The 20224-nt window shown below is 47.4% G+C and overlaps 1 protein-coding gene across 1 annotated transcript in view; it reads right to left on the bottom strand.

The window, feature by feature from the left end:
* LOC111160500 (pecanex homolog 2) overlaps positions 1 to 20224 on the bottom strand; it is a 275016-nt gene that overhangs the window by 183547 nt on the left and 71245 nt on the right. Inside the window, exons 11-14 of the mRNA XM_022523646.1 lie at positions 17466 to 17619; positions 17347 to 17379; positions 9881 to 10052; positions 1303 to 1413 (exon numbers count right to left, since the gene is read on the bottom strand). Of these exons, the coding sequence (XP_022379354.1) occupies positions 1303 to 1413; positions 9881 to 10052; positions 17347 to 17379; positions 17466 to 17619 (470 nt within the window). The remainder of the gene's footprint in view (positions 1 to 1302; positions 1414 to 9880; positions 10053 to 17346; positions 17380 to 17465; positions 17620 to 20224) is intronic.

Raw genomic sequence — 20224 nt, 5'->3', positions numbered from 1 at the left:
AACACTGGAAAGGAATTTCTGGCAACATTCTTAGAAGACGTGTGAACACGTCCAGCCTGAGGAAGGGAGGCCTCCCGACTTACAGCGGGACGCCGCTGGCCAAAATAAACAGCACAGATGAAGGTTCCCGCCGAAGAAAGGGCGGACACAGTTCCGTCTAACAAACGAGCAGTGCTCGTGTGCGTCCGTGCGTCTGTGTGCATCCGTGCGTGTGTGTGCATCTGTGTGTGTCCGTACGTCTGTGTGCGTCCGTGCATCCATGTGTGTGTTAGCGCACGTGAGTGCATCTGTGTGTGCATGCGTGCGTTTGTGCGTCCGTGCATCCGTGTCTGTGTGCGTCCGTGCACGTATGTTAACAAACGTGAGTGCATCTGTGTGCATCTGTGTACGTTCGTGCATGCATGTGCAACTGTGCGTATGCATCCGTGCGCGTTAACGAACGTGACTGCATCCCTGGATGTGCAAGTGTGTGCATCTGTGTCTGTGCATGTGTGTGCGTCTGGTGTGTGCATCCGTGCATGTGTTAGTGCACGTGAGTGCGTCTGTGTGTGTGTGTGCGTCCCTGTGCGTGTTAGCGCACATGAGTGCGTCTGGGTGTGCGTCCGTGTGTGTGTGTGCGTCTGTGCGTGTTAATGAACATGAGTGCATCCCATGTGTGCATCCGTGCGCATCCGTGCATGCGTGTGCATCTGTGTGTGTGTGTGTGTGTGTGTGTAATGAGAGGGGAACAGTACTGGATCACCAGCTGTGCTGTCGTGCTTCATGTACGATTTCACTTCATTCTTACAGGGACTTTAGGCGAGCCGCGTGTGTATTTCCATTTAGAGAAGAGTAAACTTTAAAGTCAAGCAACCAGCACAGTCTCCAGCTAAGGACTAAGCGAGGTTTTAGCCACTGCCGGCTAGATCTAGAGGAGTGAGTCAAGGAAAGGTCACCCGGGTGGGAGACACGGGACCCCTGTCTGTCCAGGTGCACACAAGAAGTAGCTCAGTGTTGAGGACAAAGAAAACCGAGCTGGGGGCACCTGGGTGGCTCATTTGTTAGACAGCTGCCTTCACTCAGGTCATGATACCAGCGTCCTAGGATCGAGCCCTGTGTCGGGCTCCTTGCTCCGCAGGAAGCCTGCTTTTCTCCCTCTCCCACTTCCCTGCTTGTGTTCCCTCTCTCGCTCTGTCTATCTCTGTCAAATAAATAAATAAAACCTTAAAAGAAAGAACACCAAGCTGTCTGGACTCCATTCCATGCAGCCCTTATCAGAACTTTAGACTCTTTTACAGGAAGACTGGGATGTAGATGACTTACCAGAACCTCCGAAAAACAGCATGTCAATTTGTTCCAAGAGATAAATGCAGAAAGTGTTGATCTGCGGGAAGAGCCCGAGGAGGGAAATTGCAGGGAAGCAATATAAAAATACTGGAAGTGAACAGACAAAACGGACCGTAAGTGTGCGGCAGGTGGCCCCTGGTCCCCGAGGCAATCCTGCCTGTTTCCCTTCCAGCTCCCAGCCACCCCACCCCTGCCCACATCCTGGAGGCAGTTCTGGACTCCTCGCACTCCTAGGAGGAGGGTCTGCGAGCCCAGTGGAAATGTGCTCATGGAAGTCACACGGGGCTGCGTCCGAGGAAAAGGCCCAGGCAAAGAACACAGGCGAGCGCAACACCCAGCAGAGACCTCAGATGGTGAGGGACACAGTGGACCAGTCTGCAGTGTGCAAGAGCAGGCTTGCACTTGGGGGGCATGAGGGTCGGGGGACGAAACTGGGAAACTCCAGGAATAGGTAAAGCTAAAGGCAGTAGGTAGGCAGCTCTCTCCCTGCATGGGGGTGGGGGGTGTAAACTTGGAGCTGGGGGCTCCTCATCTGGGGCTTGTCCCCCGGAGCATTTGAGGTCCTGAGACCTGAACGCCACCTGAAATTCAAGTTCAGTGGGAACTCCAGGTTCGCAGAGGAACAGGGGAGGGTGGTGATGAAGAAACCACACATGGTGACAGTGGGACAGTGACAGGCCTGACCTCCTGGGGACTGGAGCATCTGGGACATGAAGGTGACCCTGCCTGACCAGAGGAAGACAGTGCCCCCTCCCAAAATCGGAACAGTGCATCTGGGTAAGACATCCACATGCCAGGATTCCACGTTTCACAGAGATCATTCATTGGAGGAAATCAAACATGCTAGAGCCGCATTTTACAGTTCTGTCCCTGCTATCCCCTCTTCCACACGTCTGTGCAAGTTGGGTTTCATAGACACACAGAAACTGCCATTCCCTCTGCTGTGACACATCTGTCTTCTGTCTCAGTTTATTGAGGAGAATGTCAGTGAAGTTTGATCCTGGTAAGCCCCAATAAAACTAAGGAAATTTGATTTGAAATCCCATATGCCTGAACTTTGGAACATAGACCACAGTCGACAGCGGGAGTGGGGATGGAGGGGGCGGGGGGCTTCAGCAACTTCTGAAAATCAGAAATGTACGCTTTCCATTGTGAAACTGTACAAACGAGAGTCCTCGTACATCATATGCTCTTGCTAACAGTGGCTTGAAAGTATGAGACAAATCCTTCTACAACAATATCAAGAGACTATTCCAGCGCTCTTGGGGTTGAAGCCATATTTTGATACACGTGGTGATTATGCTGTAATGTTTTCAGTGGCAAGAATTCAATGATATTGCAATAATCTAGAGCATCTGTGAGTAATCCACTTCTCAATCAAAGTAGGCCAATAGGATACAAACACTGATCTGCTGGACATCACTTTATAGGACACGTTTGTTTTCAGGTTTTGTGAATGGAACTCAGAGATATGGGAAAGATAGAAGAAAAAGCAATTTGGGGTGTCTGGGTGGCTCAATGGGATTGGGCAGCTGACTCTTGGTTTTGGCTCAGGTCATGATCTCAGGATCCTGGGATGGAGCCCCACACAGGGCTCTGCCCTCAGTGGGGAGTCAGCTTTGGGTTTCTCTCCTTCTCTCCCTCTGCCCCTACCCACCCCCTACTCTCTCTGTCTCCCTAAAATAAATAAATCTTTTATAAAAGGAAATAAGTTGAAATTTAATTATAGAACATAGGAGCATCAAAATTTTATTCCCATATAATTTCAAGCAAACTGACTCGTACATCTTCTCTGAACTTTGAGACTCAGACCCCGCAAGGAAGATGACAGGCTACACTGTAGTCTGGAGTTCTTTTGTCCAAGGTAGGGGTGGACAGAAGGCATGGTGAGATCGCATTAGTTCACGTTCTCAAGAGCTCTGTGTGTGTGTGTGTGTGTGTGTGTGTGTGTGTGTGTGTGTGTGTGAAAAGCTACACCAAGAATGAAGAGATCCAGGGAGAAGTATGGGCGTGAAAGAAAATTTAAAGCAGCTGAATAATGGAAACTGGTCACCAACGCAGGTGTAAGGAAGCGTTTTCTGTAAGAAACACATTAGGTAGTGAAACCTCAACTTGGAAGGGAAAAGGACAAGAGCCAGTGAACTGTGGCTTGAGGGTGATCCGATGGAGAGATGGCGAGCGGCGGTGGGAAGCCGCAGCTGGGCGCACAGGATGGAAGCTCACTGCACTCACCTAGAAGCCCAGCATCGAGCTCCTCTCCAGGATGTTTGCGAGCAGGAGATCTGGGGCTTTAAAATCCAAGCCAGGGAGGTGGAAGGAGAGCAAGGCAGAGGCAAAGTATCTCATCTGTCGGGCTATACCTCACGTGAATTTAAAAAAAAAAAAAAAAGCAGCCAAATGTTTCCTGCATTAGTAGGGCAATTAGAAAATCATGCTTGGGGGCGCCTGAGTGGCTCAGTGGGTTAAAGCCTCTGCCTTTGGCTCAGGTCATGATCCCAGGGTCCTGAGATCGAGTCCCTCATCGGGTTCTCTGCTCAGCTGGGAGCCTGCTTCTCTCTCTCTCTCTCTCTCTCTGCCTACTTGTGATCTCTGTCAAATAAATAAATAAAACTTTAAAAAAAAAAAAAAAAGGAAAGAAAATCATGCTTGGGGGCACCTGGGTGGCTCAGTGGGTTGAAGCCTTTGCCTTCGGCTCGGGTCATGATCCCAGGGTCCTGGGATGGAGCCCCGCATCGGGCTCTCTGCTCAGCGGGGAGCCTGCTTCCTCCTCTCTCTCTGCCTGCCTCTGCCTACTTGTGATCTCTGTCAAATGAATAAATTTAAAAAAAAAAAAATCATGCTTGAAGTTGCTGAGGTCATTTTGCCCTTTTTCCAAAAGTTTAAAAAAAAAAAGTTCCTGTGGCTGTCAGCAATTTTCCCTGTGAACAAAGATTTTTTTTTTTCTTAGCGTACCACTGAGAGAGTGTATAATTTTCTCTCACGGCTACTCCTCCTTTTCCCTAATAATTACCATAAATGCAGAAATTTCTAGTACGGTTCCATTTCTTTACAAGCAACACTTACAAATAAAAACATTGTAACTTGCTTGTTTCTTTTTCTAAATGTGAACAATGATATTCATTACTATTCTATCCCATGAGTATTGCTGTTGCGGCTTTGGGGTGAAAACAAGCAGAATTAAAATAACATGGAAATAAAACTGAAACCTAGGGAGTCGATGTGAATATATACAGTGTGTGTCTCCAGTGTGCCATATCTCTGTGTTAACCCATTGTCCTGCCTGTGACCTGCACCGAGCCCTGGAAACAGTGTTTACAGAAGGGGGTACGTTCCAGTAAGTTGTCCCCAAACCGCCACCTGTCTCTAAGGGTGGCATTATTGAAGTTGCCTTGTTGTAGGTTGGGGGGTCACAGTCCTGAGGACTGTGAGTTAGGGTTAGGGTTAGGGTCTGAGAAGGACCCACGCAGTCCCTTCTACAACAGACAGCCAGTCTTCCCACCTGAGCCCCTTCCAAGTGAGGACCTCATGCTTCAGTAGACAAGCCCGGGCTACCATCAGACAGCTCTAACCCAGACCATTTTACGGGTCTCTCCTGCAGTGAGCCGTGATGCACCTGCCATGGGTCGGGACTAGTTATTACTGCTGCAACCGCAGAGAACCGCCACCTCGGGGACATCCCAGTCTTTTGCCCCATCTCCAGACACAGCGCAGCCCGTTCCTTGGGGCACACTCTACCATTGCTCCTGCTCCTTTTGAAATACGACACGAAGAACTGAAGACCTCTTGGCTTCCTCATCCGTGGGATAATTAGAAAGCCGACCTCCTCTTGTAGGCTTTCACTAAAGTGAGGCTAGTGGAAAGTATTAAAATTGCAGCCCAGAGGTTCCTATCTCTGACTGAGCAAGCTAACGAGGACTGACTCAGCGGTCCCTTCCCCTTGCTCCCGGAAACATTTTCTGCCTTTTGAAGAAAGAGAGAAGTGCCCACAGGAGTATTCTGAATATACAGCAGGGGTCGTAGAAGGAAAAATTAGGTAAGAATATTACCCTCAGTGTTTCAATGTCTGTCATTCTCCCCCCCGCCCACCGCCTATAAAAATCAACAAGTCCCTGCCTCTGACCCTGTCTTATGTCCCCAGGTTTGGCCCCCAAGTTCCCCACCTCCTGGCAGCGTACATCCCGCCTTCTTCCATTGTCCTATTATCTGACTGGGATGCTTGCCTTTGAGATGCTGCTCTCCTCGCATTAAACATGACCAGAAGCTTCTCCATCTTCCCTACTGGCCCAATTCCCACTTGGGTCATCTCTCAGCGCTGGTTCACATCCGACCCCATCTGCCCTGGGAGGCGGATGGGGCAGGGTCAGCTCTGGCCGAAAGCAGCAGACGCGGATACTCCCTGCTCCTTTCCTGCTCCCTTCCCCGGCTGCCTCGTCTCTCTCATGAGGGAGAGGTGTTGCTCAGAAAGCAGGAGAGGCAGCCGGTAACAGAAACAGCAGCAGTAAGGCACAGGTTTAAAGAAATATTTCACATCCCCCAGCACCGGCAGGAGGAGGACCACAGCGTGAGAAGCCCACAGCACCCTCGACCACACGATGGAAAACAAGGTCACGTGGGCTGAGTTCCTGCTTCTCTCTTGTCCTTTTTCTTAAATGCTCCATGTTGAAAGGACTGAATCACGTCCCTCCAAAATGAAACCTGTACACGTGACCTCACCGGGCAATAGGGTATGGGTCATGGTCAAGTTACAGTGAGGTCATGAGGGTGGGCCCTGATCTAATATGCCTGTTGTCCTCCTAAGAAGGGGGATTTTGGACACAGAGCCAGACACACACATACAGAGGGAAGATGATGTGACAGATAGGAACAAGGCCGTTGATGAGCCAAGGAGTGAGGCCAGGGCAAGTCCTTCACTTGCACCTTCAGAGATCTTAAACTCCAGGCTTCCAGAACCATGAGACAGTAAATCTCTGATGTTCTCAGGCCCCCATGAGGAGTGCTTTGTTATGGCAGCTATAGGAAACATACACGACTTTTTCAACCCAATACCCTTCTGCTCTCCCCTCATTTCTTCTTCTCTCCTTGTTAGTCTCTGAACCTAACTCTGGCGGGAGCCACATACACTCAGATCCCGTGGTAGTAAGGGACAGAAGGTGGAGAGCCTCCACAAAGGAGAATGAATGACTTTGAATTGCCCTTGCCTTCCCTCATCAAGTCAGAAAATCAGGATACACCTCTATCGCCTTCCTCTCGTTCCCAATGGCTCTAAATCCGTTCCACAATCTTCTCCTGCTCAGTGCAAATTAGTGTGTTTAACACATTCCCTCCACGGGGATTGCTATTGTTCTATTTTCCCATTTTTCTTTATCCCAGAAGTCATTTAGCTGGCTTGCTCGTTTATTTACCACTATTTTTACTTGTTACCGTGGACAAGCAGACAAAAATATCTCTTAAGGTAAAGCTTTAATGAGGAAAAGGGAATTCCAGAGAGAAAGACAAGGAAGGCCATATTCCCTGCCTCATCTCCCCTCAGCGGAATTGGTCTGAAGAAAAATAAAATGAGAATACATGCAGCCAGTAGCTGATTTTAGAACAAGGGTTTCTGCTAAAAGTAAGACCTCAGGCTTTTACCAAGTACACTAAGGTCTTACTTTTTGAGCCCTCGTAACATTTCGCCTTCTGATGCCAGGGCAAATCTGCTGTTCCAAACAACTACATGCGCTCAGTGGTATTGGCTTGTTTATAGAAGCAAATTAAAGAAAAAGAGAAATGAAAGACAACTGTGTACAGAAAAACAATTTCTACACACAATGTATGACACCCTTTTCTTCTTCTTTCTCCAAATCACCTTCAGGAGGTGCTTATCGTGTCCCTACTCACTGTAAGGGCTGAGGTGACCAGTCGGAGAATGACAGTGAAGGAGTCTTCCAAATACTCACCCGTACATTAATTTCATTACTACTTAAACACACTTGTGTTCATTAGTCCATCCACTCAACAAACATTTCTTTAGTGCCTGTATTTGCCAGACACAGCACGGGGTGCCAGGGAGTCGGTGTGAGAAAGGAGGGACGGGATCTGCCTTGTCCTTACGGAGCAGCACGCAGGCTGGAGAGGGCACAGACATTAGCCAAATAATCACAAGTGAACAGACAACTCTGAGATGGTTTGGTGCTATGGAAATATGGGTTATGGGGGCAGAGAAGATGGCGCAAAGCTTAGGGGAAATGGGCCATCAACTAGCACAGTCAAGGTTGTCCCGGGCGCCCAGAACAGGAACACAAGGGATGGGGATGAGACAAGGAGTCACCAAGGTAGTTAAGGCTCCAGGTGAGACCCCACATCCTTGTGACCTGTTCTGGGTGGAGCTCTGTCAACACTAACCCATGCTCGAGATCCTGGGAAAAGATGGTCAGGAGGTACCCAAGATTGAGTGTGGGCTGCAGAGAAGGGAGGCAACATTTTGACATGGACATGTGTTTCTTTTTTTTTATTATTTTATTTATTTATTTGAGAGAGCGGCAGTGAGGGAGAGCATGAGCGAGGAGAAGTTCAGAGGGAGAAGCAGACTCCACGTGGAGCTGGGAGCCCAATGCGGGACTCGATCCCGGGACTCCGGGATCATGACCTGAGCTGAAGTCAGTCGCTCAACCAACTGAGCCACCCAGACGCCCTGGACATGTGTTTCTTGAACCTTCCAAAATGCTTTCCTGCCCTCTTTGCTGCTAATCCCCAGGCCCCCCTGGGTCCTTGTGCTCTGGACTCCACCGCTGCTGTTGGAAAGAAGACAGCAGGAAGGGGAGGGTCTCCAGCCTGCACAACCATGCCTGGGCGTCTGTGTCTACTCAGACTCTGACTTTTTCATTGCTTCATCTCAAAAGGGAGATGGGTCGGTTCATTTATAGAAAGGTAAAAGTTTCCGAAAGTCTTTCTCAGGGTGTGTGTGTGTGTGTGTGTGTGTGTGTGTGTGTGTGTGTGTGTGTTCCAACTGACAGAACTTCAAGTAATATAAAAAAGTAAAGTGAAAAATATCCGAGAGGGTAGTAAGTAGCAAATATTCTTGGGCAAGAGGCACAGCCTGGGAACCTAATCATGGGATCAGTTCTTTCCCCTCCTCTACCCCCCCCCATGTTTCCTACTTGAGCTCAGAGATTCTCTAAACACGGAGCCTGACCCTTTGCTATTATCAAGCTACTCAGCCCCTCCCATGCTGTAACAGGAAGAGAGATATAGAGGACACAGACAAAGGTGGGCTGGTGGGGGGCTGCATGTGGGGGAGTGACCAGTTTACTGCCACTACAGTAGGAAGAAGAATGGGGAGATAGTGGTTGGGAAGGAGAGTCAGAGGGCGGCATGTCTACCATGGTTTCCTCCCATGTCTGGGAGCCCTTCCCAGTCCCGCTGCAGAGACTCGGGGAGTTGTCATGGGGGCCAGGGAAAGAATGACATGGAATCTGTGGCTTTGAAAAGCTCCTCTTGAGTAAGATATTCACAGGGGCTTGTGTCTTTGGTGCTTGCCCTTTATCAACTCATTTGGGCAACGTGATCGCAGCCAGTCACAGGTTGGCATGCGCGTCAACCTTTGCATGTCACGACAAGAATTCTCAGAGCGCGGGCAGTGATGTCTTCATAGCTGAGGACAGCACTGGGCCAGCCTCTCCAGGTAGTAAGGATAATGACAATGATAAGAGCTAACACCTGGTGCCCGGCCCTGGTCCTCAGGGTTACATGTACTAAATCATTTAAACTCACGCGGAGGGCGCCTGGGTGGCTCAGTGGGTTAAAGCCTCTGCCTTCAGGTCATGATCCCGGAGTCCTGGGATTGAGCCCCACATCGGGCTCTCTGCTCAGCAGGGAGCCTGCTTCCCTTCCTCTCTCTCTGCCTGCCTCTCTGCCTGCTTGTGATCTCTCTCTCGGTCAAATTAAAAAAAAAAAAAAAATCTTTAAAACTCGCATGGACCTCGGACGTGGGTATTATTTTTGCCCGCATATACTGTTGAATTCAAGGTCACACAACTAGCAAAGTGGCAGAGCTGGAACTCAAACAGCCAGGTGCTGAACCACGACCCTGGGCAGGCTACCTTTGTGAACAGAGTACCTGACAAGAAACACTGCCTAGACCTTAAGAAGCACCTAGAGGACAGGCTGGGTGCCTAGCACATCCGGGACGCTGCCTGGACTGAGAACCATGCACACTCAGGCTTTGCCAGAGTGTTTGTGCCACATGGGTGGGACCGTGACCGCCACCCCAGTGGCAAACCCTGGGGAGCCCCCGGTATCCTGCACCAGGCACCACAGCCCCTGGTCTTCTGATATGAGAGCGTTACACCTTCTCGGTCACGGACACCACATTCCTTTAGAATCATGCTGCTGCTGGATGCTGTGGGGCTCCAGCTCCCAGACCATCTTCTGAATGTGTACAAGTCAAACGAGAAATGCACATCTCTTCATCCAGTAATCACACAGGAGGTTTTCTCCCACTAGCGGTTCAGAATATAAAAGGGAGACGTACCCACCCTCCTCTGTATTCTTCCCCACAACCCCCAAGTTCACTTACCTATTAAGAGGTCCCTAGCTGACTGGAGGGACCTCGGAGAGAAGAGCTTCAGGCCATAGACAACGTAAGTGGGAGGGTGCCGGGCTTTGGCCCCTGTATTAAGAAGCAAAATAAGGCCACACAGCACACAAAAATAGATTGGTCTGCTATATGTTATGATTTGGTTGTGTCCCTAGAAAACAAACACAATGTCTGAATGGTACCTATTATTTTGATTAAGTGACAAAAGCTTCATAGTCAGTAATTCATATCATCTCATACAACTTACGCCATAAATCACATCCCCCCCCCCGCCATAATGCATATACACAAAACACCAGGAAAAGAAAAAAAAAAAAAAAAAAAAACAACCTCGGATACTTATTCTGACAAGAAAAAGAATACCAACAAGAATGTTATGCCTTTCAGACTCAACAAGTCTTAGCTGAAAATTTAATTACCATCCTTGGATACAATTTAGATCTAATTCAGTGCTTCCCCAAGAGCAAAATATCCGTTTGTATTCTTCATTTCAAGAGCAAAACTAATATAAGCCATTGCTTGCTTTACATGGTCTACCTTGAACCCTGCTATTAATAAAAAACAGAATTATAAGTGGTGGGCTTTGATTTCCTTGTCTTAAAAAGCAAGATCGCACAGGTGCAAATTTATACCCGCAGAGATTGCATAAAATGTCTTAGCGTAAGCACAGGGAATAATCCAATTTAAAAAAAGTCACCATTTATATACATTTTCCTTTGAGGAGGACCAAAAACTTAACAGGTCTCAGCCCTCAAAATATTGTTATGAGGAGAAGTAGAAACATTTTTATTCTTCTCCTTGAATAGATAGAAAAATTAAGGAAAAGATATAAAATCAAATTTTCCAGGGCAAAAGCCAATGAAGAATTTACATGTCATAAACCAATACACAATTCGTAAGGTTCAAAAAAACCAACAACAATGAATTAGGGGGAGAATTTTCTTTGCAATTCATGAACTACTTTGGGTATAAAAAGTAAAGATTAAAGTGATATGGGTTCGGATGTGAATATTTAAAGTCACTGCCTTGAACATGTTATATTTAGAAATGCAATTTAAATTGCCACTGCTTCTATAATAGAAATGGTCCTATTCTGAGACCATCTTTTAATAGGAAGGAAAACACAGGCTGTCCATGGGGGCTGGCTATGTTTGGCCCTGAGTCCAGACTCAGTCTTGAAAGGAATATTTGCACTCTTATGAAATTTCCTTTTGAATCCAACTGGGTCATAGAGTAGTGGGTTTGGGAATACTTCTGCATTAAAAAAAAAAAAATTGAAACGAAAGCCTAAGTGAAATCTTAATGTATTTCGTATCAAGTGAAAAGCAAACTAACTTGGTTGGTATAGACAGCTACTTGATATACAAACGCGTGAGCATACGAGATATTCCTCAAAGTGACATCGCTTAGGATATAAAATTAAAGAGCTGCCTCCCTCTTGCCCTGATTCTTCCTTTTCCTAAAAGGTTAAAAATACATTTTCTAGGAATGGAGATTCTGGTCTTGAACAAGTTTGTGATATCATCTGAAATCGGCCAAGTTCAACTTTATGTACGGACAGGGGAATGCTCCCTTCCTAATTGTAATTTATGGGACAAAACTTGCGGCTGGCTCGCTGGCAAAGAGCCTGCCCTCATCATCACGCCAAAGCTCCGCTTCCCTTCCCATCCCGGGCTTTGGGTCCCTAAACCATTCTAAGCGTATCACTAGTGTGTGGCATAGACGCCACTTTTATTTTTCCCGATTCCTAACAACGCCTTCTACAAATATCCACTCCCCTGCTCCCCAATTCCTTCTTTCACATACGAATCAATCATCAGACCCCTGAGGATGGATGTTTCTTTCATCCGATAGAAAAATTCCACTCATCCCGCCAGGTAAAGTCTGATCAGTCTTTTTTACAACTCATCCAACTGTTTCCCATGTGACTTCAACTTTAAAATACCCTGGGGGAGAGCCACAGCTTCAGCTGTGGGCATCTTGGAGACTGTCTGCGTGTGCAGCTGGATTTCCTATCAGCACCCCCCCACACACACACATACAAGGTCACGGGCCTGCCACAGGTGTGGGATCCAGGTGTTACACATGGGTGTCCTCTGCTTCCTCGGTCCACAGGGCAGGAAACGGCCCCCTTGGACCTATGGAGTTTGCACACCTGCTGGTCCGGCCATGTTCAGGGGCCCGGTATTTTTGTCAGCTGCTGTGAACAGCCAGGGCAACAAGAGCTAACATGTATCCCACCCCAGGCCCCAGGCTACCCACATGGTTAATCCTCGGTACAACGCTAAGAAGTATTTATTATTCTCATTCTGCCAAGAGTAAACAGAGGCACGCATTCTATGCCTTAATTTTTTGCCAAATTAAGAAATCTGTCCCCAGCCTGAGGATCTGTGCTGGCCACTGCATCCTGGCTCCCAACAAGAACCAGGAAGAGGAGAGCATTCGGCACTGGGACTCAGCCTGATGGCACGGAATTTCATCCACAACCATCATTCTTTAAACACATACTGCAAAGCAAATACGGGGTCTGGGGGACAGCATTAGCAACAGCTTTCGGTGTTGACTTTTCCTTAAAGAGCTCTGGAGGGGGGAGAAGGGGAAGAACTGTAACCGCAGGCTCCATCCACCGCTCTGGGACACTGTATTATGGACCTTGAACTGCCACCACGAGCATAGGAGTTCGCTGCTTCATAGTTTCTAGCGATGGTGCAGGTTCGCTGATTGGGACTTCATCTCTCTGTGCTTGTTGGTAAGTTCTTTTTTACTTTAGGGTTAGTAACTCAGCTGTCCGTTTAGAGTCATCTGAGCATTATTTTTTAAGTTTTTTTTTTTTTAATTTATGTATTTGAGAGAGAGAGAGAAAGCACAAGCAGGTTGAAGGTCAGAGGGAGAAGCAGACTCCCTGCCGAATGGGAAGCCTGAGGTGGGACTCAGTCCCCAGACTCCAGGATCATGACCTGAGCAGAAGGCAGTCGCCCAACTGACTGAGCCACCCAGATGCGCCGTCGGAGCATTTTTAATGATATACTTCAGTTCCCCTTGTGTGTGGAGCAAAAGGAGGAACACGGGGTGGGGGGCTTCTGCCCACGGAGAGCAGAGCCCCCGGAGAACCTGAGCCAGTGAGTAGGCTGTGACTCCTACTTGGGGTGTAGAGGAGAACCCAAAACATTTCAGAGAAGGCAGTAGTAGACATGCAGCAACCAAAAGTCCAAATAACACCTATCAGCTGTTAAAATGCTACTTCCATTTAAATACGGTTGAAATCCGATCAACTACTTTAAAAATTGAAAAGGCGCAGGCGAATGAGTTTCTGGAAGCTCGGTTTATAATTTCATATAGTTTATAATTTCATTTCACAGAATGATGTATTTCAGGGCCAGCTTGCTAGCTTTCAGGTCTGTGAATCTTGACAAATGGGTCAATGCTGTTGTCCAGCCAAGGGGGACGCGAGGTGGTTGTGGCAGTACACCTCAGAGTGGGGGCCGAGGTGCCATCACTCTGCCTGCACCCACCTTACACGCTGGCCCACTGCCTCAGCACGTCCCTCAGAGGCAGCGAAAGACAGACAGGAGGGAGGTGACCTAAGTTCCGTCCCTATTTCATGGCAGAAATCCAGTAGATAAGAATTCAAGAAGGCCATTTAGAGTGGCTCAGGCTTTAAAGAACACTTTTTTGGAGCAAAGTAAGTACATAACTGAAGAGATAAATATAATTTCATTTTCAATCAAGAGCCACAAAGACTAAGTTGACCTTCTCATTTCTAGGACTGAGGATTGAGAAAATTTTTATATGTCATTCAAGATCATTCCTCTGATAAACGCTAGGGGATCAAGGTCAACACCGACAGCAGTAAGTCAGGTAGATAGTACATACCCTCAGCGTGACGTGATGAAAATCTCTCTTCCCCTGGATGGCTTTGCTCCCAAAGGTGTATGACCCCAGACTAATCATAACATAGACGTCAGATAAATCCCAGCTGAGGGGCAGGCTACAAAATCCCTGACCACTACTCCTCAAAACCATCAAGGTCATCCAAAAAAAAAAAAAAAGGAAAGTCTGAGAAGCTGTCACTATAACAAAAGCAGTGTGCTATCCTGGGTGAGTTCCTCAAGCAGAAAAGGGATATTAGGTTAAAACTAAGAAAATCTGAGGAAAACATGGATTTTAGTTCCTAATAATGTGTCACTATGGGCTCACTAATGGTGACGGATGTGTGGGGTATATGGAACTCTCTGTATTATCTTCCCAAATGTTCTAAAATAAAAAAGTTTATTTACAAAAAGCATTCCTGGGGCACCTGGATGGCTCAGTCTGGCTTCAGCTCAGGTCATGATCTTGGGGTCCTGGGATAGAGCCCCATGTCGGGCTCCCTGCTTGGGGCCTGCTTCTCCATCTCCCTCTGCCCCGCCCCGCCCTGCCCCCGCCCATACACACATGCACAGTCTCTCTCTCAAATAAATAAATAAAATCTTCAAAAAAATCATTCCCAGTGATTTTTTACAGAATAAGAAGTGGTACTAAATGTCTTCCCTGTAGAGTAGTCAGAGCTGACCGACCAGAACACATAACGAGTTCAGCCCTTGCTCTTTGGAGTTTGTACTGCGGCGAGGAAACAGGAAACTTACTATATTCCAGGCCCAGTGCTGGGCTCACTGTATGTATTGTCCAATTCAGTCTTTACCAAATCCAACTGAGGTTGCTCTTATTATCCATATTTTACACCCTCCAAAAAACAAACAAACAAACAAACAAAAAAACCTGCTAAGATTTGTCAGCTCCTTCCACAGTACCAGGCACTGTGCCGGGCACTTGAGACGCCGTCTTGTTTCATCCCGGCACCATCCCATTTCATGATTTCCTCTTGCACAGGTGAAAAACTTGAGATACAGAGAAATGACTCGCCCAAGATCTCCGGGTTTGTACGCGGTAAGGCTGGATTCAAATCCCCAGCCCCACGCGCTACCCCAGGGTGGCTCGTGGGGCATCTGAGGTCACGGCCCACCTTCATCTCCTGGGGGTGGGGTAGGGGGCAGATTCCCAGGGGCTGCCCCAGCCACACCCACTGAGAATCCCGGGGGCTGAGAAGGCCCCAGAGTCTGTCTCTGCCCAGGACCTGCCCGTTTCTTGCTGCCTCTTAGACACCCTCCTGAACTTCGCTTTCGGGGTAATCCACGGCGGTGATGGCTGGTTAGACCGCGTGCCGATCCGGGGATGCACGGGAAAAGCCTAATTGTCCGTTACTGCGTGCGGCCGGTCTCATCCTCAAACGCTGCTGGGGTCCACCCAGACCGTCAAGTTTTTTAGGCTCGGCTCACCTAGACCTGTTTTTTTTAATAACCAGATGCATCCTGTCAGCCCCTAGGGTCTATTGTACCGTATCTACCAGCACGACATTAATTCTGCATTTATATCTGAAAAAGAGTGTTTTTATTTTGCTATCTTCTGGCTCGAACCACTGGCTCAAAATCTGGCTTCTGTGTGCTCTGGAGGGAAACAAAGAAGAAACTTCAGTCAATCGCTCTAAGAGCAAGAATTGACTGAATTTGGGGATAACCCCTCCCCAGCAGCGAAGTTAAGTACTTGGGGTCACGTGATGCCCAGGGCAGGAGTCGGCGATGACCCTGAGAGCCACCTCGGTGGCCAGACTTGGTTTGCTCCCCTGACCACGTCCTTCCTGAGGTTTTCACATTTATAAACTGGAGATCACATCCGCCTTCTAAACGCCCACATGGCTCAGGCAGACGGCAAGAGGAACCATTTCGTACCTCCCGCATTTTCTCCCCCCAGAACCGGCAGCAAGCTGGTAATTCAAACCGGGCTAATCTACCGAGAAACCTATGTGATCCAATCATATTAAACACAACGTCTAACGACGACAGTAAGAGAAGTCACTTCTTACTCTCCGCGCGTAGGCTCACTCAGATACAGGGCGGCCCGCCTGACCAAGCCCTCCAGGAACTCGACCGGATAAGGCACCATAACCCCAATGCAGAGCAAGGACAGAGGGCGGCTGCTACCAGCCACGACAGGTCCACAGGGATTGCGTGGGCCGTTCCCGCCATCACCTCTCCTAGCATGGTCTGCATTACTGGGGAAAGTACATGCAGAACACGAGGGTTTAATAGCATCTAACACCCCTCCCCCAAGTCGCCCAGGAAAGCGGTGATACTGAAGTGCCATTACTAGAAAGGAGGGTGTATTTCCTGAAGCAGGAGGTAGGATGTGACATCTAGGGAGGGCTTGAGCGAAAAGACTGCAGAGCTCCGCATCTCTGGGCGCACCACCTGACCCAGATTTCTGACGATAATCACAACAATACATCTTAATACCCTAATTATGCTGCTTCTACTTATCCTGACATTCAGACTCTGGAATAAAAGAAGATGTATTATATGTAAACCAATTATGGGGAACAGAGGAATTTAACAAGATAGCAATGTATGCCATGTGATCGTCCAATTATAAGCTTTTCTTAATTACTATGGGCTAAACATGAGCTATCACAGACTTAAAAGCAGCCCTAAATCCTGGATATGAATTTTTTTCAAAGCACAATAGAGGGAAGATCGAGCTTTCTTTCTCTGGAAGGGTTTTGGCTCAGGGACGGGGTTGTGGGGGGCGGCACACAGCTCACCATAACAAAAGAAAGAAGGGCCTCAAAGAGCCGAGAGGTTCTCCAGGGAGGGGCTCGGCACAAAAGTGTGCAGCCGGGGTACCTGCAGGGTCCGGGCCGGACCCCATCCCCCAGCACCCTGCAGGGGCAGGGCAGCAGGGTCAGTGGAAACTGCTCGTGGGAGGACGTCCGAGCACCAGCAGATTGGTACAGTGAGCCCAGAGGCTCCGCTCTAAGTTAGCCCAAAGTTGCGTGGATGAAAAGTAACAATATTCTTGCAAAGGTGGGACAGGAGATCAGCTTCAGGTAAAGAACGTAATGACCTGTGCTTACACAAATGATGTTACCAATGATGATATGTCCCGCTCACTCAGCATCTATGCTCCAGGTACCATTTTAAAGGAAGTTAAAACAGATTATTTAATCCCCAGAGTCATTTTCATTATCCTTGTTGATAGGCAGAGAAACAGAGACGTGGCAAGTGCACATAACCCGCCCAGAGTCCAACATTCAGCGGAGGAACTAGGAAACAGAAGCAGGCAGGCTGATGGCCGAGGGCAGTCTTTCCCACCCTGGGCTGCATGGTCGGCCCTGATGTGAGGCCAGCGGGTTTGAAAAGACCCTCTGTATCCTGTCACTCCCCGCCGTCCCCAACCACCATCCCCACCACACTCTCAGATGTAGCCTGAACTTGGCAACCATGAGTTCTCATTTCTATCTCCATATTCACTATATGTACATTGATATATATTCTGCCTTTTGAAAAGTTTTTTCCCCCCATCTTTAACACAAACAGACAAGACAAGCTCCTTGCCCGTTATTTGCAACTTACGTGGATTGGCGAGGCAGGGTCAGGCTGAACGCTCTAGAACAGAAATCAGAAGTCTCTGTGTCATCATCTCATGATTTCAAGGGTACCTTAGTGACGGTAAGAATTAGAGGTGGTCTTGCCTTGAGCAGGGAGTACTGGCAGCTGGCCATGACAAGGCAGAAGAGGAGCACCCACGCGTCTTTGCAAAAGCCTTGGTTCAATGTCAGAAATCCGAGAAGGGAGACCAGGACGATGAGTAGAACCGCCAGCACGTTTTCCTTGATGTCTTCAGTCCTGCGTAAGATAAACAAATAAAAACAAAGGAGATAAAAGGTAAGCCTATTTCTAAAGATCTCACGTGAATGCGAATGCGTCTCAAAGGACTTGCAGAGACAGCAGAATAGTCGCCTTAAGCTCACCTTTATGTTCAGTAACAAAATTTTAAGGTTTCTTTCTTTTCTTTCCCTCCTTCCCTCCTACCTTTCATTATCCCTGTATTTTGCAAGCACACTCCATATTTTAACCCCAGTTTCCTGTTATTGAAATAAAAGAAATATAATTCCACTGCGTCTCCATGATCACTACACGGGGCCTCATGGTTAGCTACTCTGTCCACTGCCTGAAATGCATTTCAGATGAAGAGCTGCGCTGGTTCCTCTAGAGGGGGAAGGTGTGCGTTAACACTTAGCTAAAGCAGGAAATCCCTTCCAGGTACAAGCTCTGAAACCAGAATCTGCTTCCCAGTTTGTGGAGCCAGGAGAGCTCCAGCCCGAGAGCTAATGTGCAGAGGGTCTAACTGAGGTGTGCCAAGACCACAGTCTCCCTGGGTGGTGTCTTCTTGACGGACCTCGAGTAAGAGGTGTGAGTTGCGGAGGGGGGCTTGAGGATGCTGAGACAAGGAGATGAAGGCTGGCTCTTGGAGGCTGGGTAGGATGGGAGGCACTAAGGAGAGGAGAGGCTGCTAGATGGGAGCAAGGGAATGGGTCAAGAGCTCGGGATGGCCGGCCAACAGTTGAGGATGAGCCAAGGCTAGGCTTAAGACTTGAGAGGTGACCGACTTCTGTGAAAGACAACAGGCAGGGCATAGTGATGGGAGGAAGGGGCTGAAATGGACTAACGGAGCATGGTGTGGACTGCAAGGTCAGGAGTGTGGATGGGCCATTCCCAAGAATTCTTAGTATATTTATAGGTTCACCAATGTTTGCTCATGTACATATGTTATTCTTAGGAAGGGACGATTGTCTACTTCATTCCTGGCAAGTAGCACTCATGAGCATTTTTTTTTTTTAATGAACAGACTTTATTTTTTTTAAGAGCAGTTTCAGATTCACAGCAAAATTGAGGGAAAGTATGAAGAGTTCTCACATAGCCCCTCCCTGCAAACACACGTGCGCGCATGCGCGCGTGCGCACACACACACACACTCACACCCTGTCCTACCATCAACACCCCCCAACCCGGAGTGGTACATTTGTTATAACCAGCCAACAGTGACACATCATTATCAACCAAAGTCCATAGTCCACATTATGGTTTATACTTGGTGTTGTACCTTCCGTGGGTTTGGACAAATGTATGGTGAATGTATCTATCCACCATTACAGCAGCCCACAGAGTACTTTTACTGCCCTGAAAATCCTCTGCTCTGCCTCTCCACCTCTGCCTAAACCCAACTTCTGGCAATCATGGATCTTTTTACCATCTCCACAGATTTTCCTTGTTAGAAAGTCAGATAATCAGAATCATACAACAGGTAGCCTTTTCTGGTCAGTTCCTTTCACCTAGTAATATGTGTTTAAGATTCCTTTGTGTCTTTATGTGTTTTGATAACTTGTTTCTTTTTATCGCTAAATACTATTTTAATACACAGATGCACCATGGTTTATCTATTCACCTATTAAAGTACATCTTGGTTGTTTCTAAATTTTGGCAAGTCTGAATAAAGCTTCTGTAAACATCCATGTGCATGTTTTTGTGTTAACCTAAGTTTTCAGTTGATTTGCTCCAAGGAGCATAATTGCCGGGTCATATGGTAAGAATACCAGGTTATCTTCCAAAACGGCTTTACCATTTTGCATTCCTATTAATGATGAATGGGAGTTCCTCCTGCTCCACACCCTTGCCCACATCTGGTGCTGTCAGTGTTTCGGATTTGGTCATTCCAATAGGTTTGTGTGTCTCCCTGTTGTTTTCATTAGTCACTCCCCAACAATGCTGTGGAGTATCTTTACATAAGCTTATCCACCATCTGTACGTATTCTTTGGTGAGGTGTCTGTTCGATCTTTTGCCGATCTTTTAATCAGGCAATTAAGATGTATAGAATCAAAGTGCATAGACATGGGAAGAACTCAGATATTATGATGCTCAAGCTGAAAGTTAAAAAAAAAAAAAACAAACTTATGGAGGGATCAAAATATATCTAAATAAAAGGGAAAATTCATGAGGTTTTTTTGTTGTTTTCCACTATGCACTTCTTACAGAGCTAAATATATTTTGTTAGTTCAGGTCCATAAAATTCTTTATGTATTTTTTAGTGTGCTCATAATATTTTGATGTAGACTTAAAAATATCTAAAGGCTCAGGAACTTTAAAAAAATTTTTTTTTCAATTAAATGAACAGGCTTTTTTCCTATTGAGGGGGAAAAATAATGTTCCTGAAAAAATATTTTTCCCCAGATTCTTCTCCAGCGGGACTCCATTCCACTGGCCCAGCCCCCAATCCTCCCACTCCCACAACGCCCCATGCATCTCTATTTAAATACCAGGTGAAAAAGTTTACTCCCTGGGCAAGGAGCACCATGATGAAGGCTGTACTTTAGAAAGATTTATCTGGCAGAGTTTGACAAGATGCACTAGAGGGGAAGCAGCAGAGCAAGGATAAACAACACTCCAGGGGAG

This window comes from Enhydra lutris, unplaced genomic scaffold (assembly GCF_002288905.1).
Source record: "Enhydra lutris kenyoni isolate GAN:26980312 unplaced genomic scaffold, ASM228890v2 scaffoldscaffold76, whole genome shotgun sequence".
Lineage (NCBI taxonomy): Eukaryota > Metazoa > Chordata > Mammalia > Carnivora > Mustelidae > Enhydra > Enhydra lutris.
The sequence above is the reverse complement of the archived record's forward strand: the minus strand, read 5'-3'. Positions and strand labels throughout refer to the sequence as shown.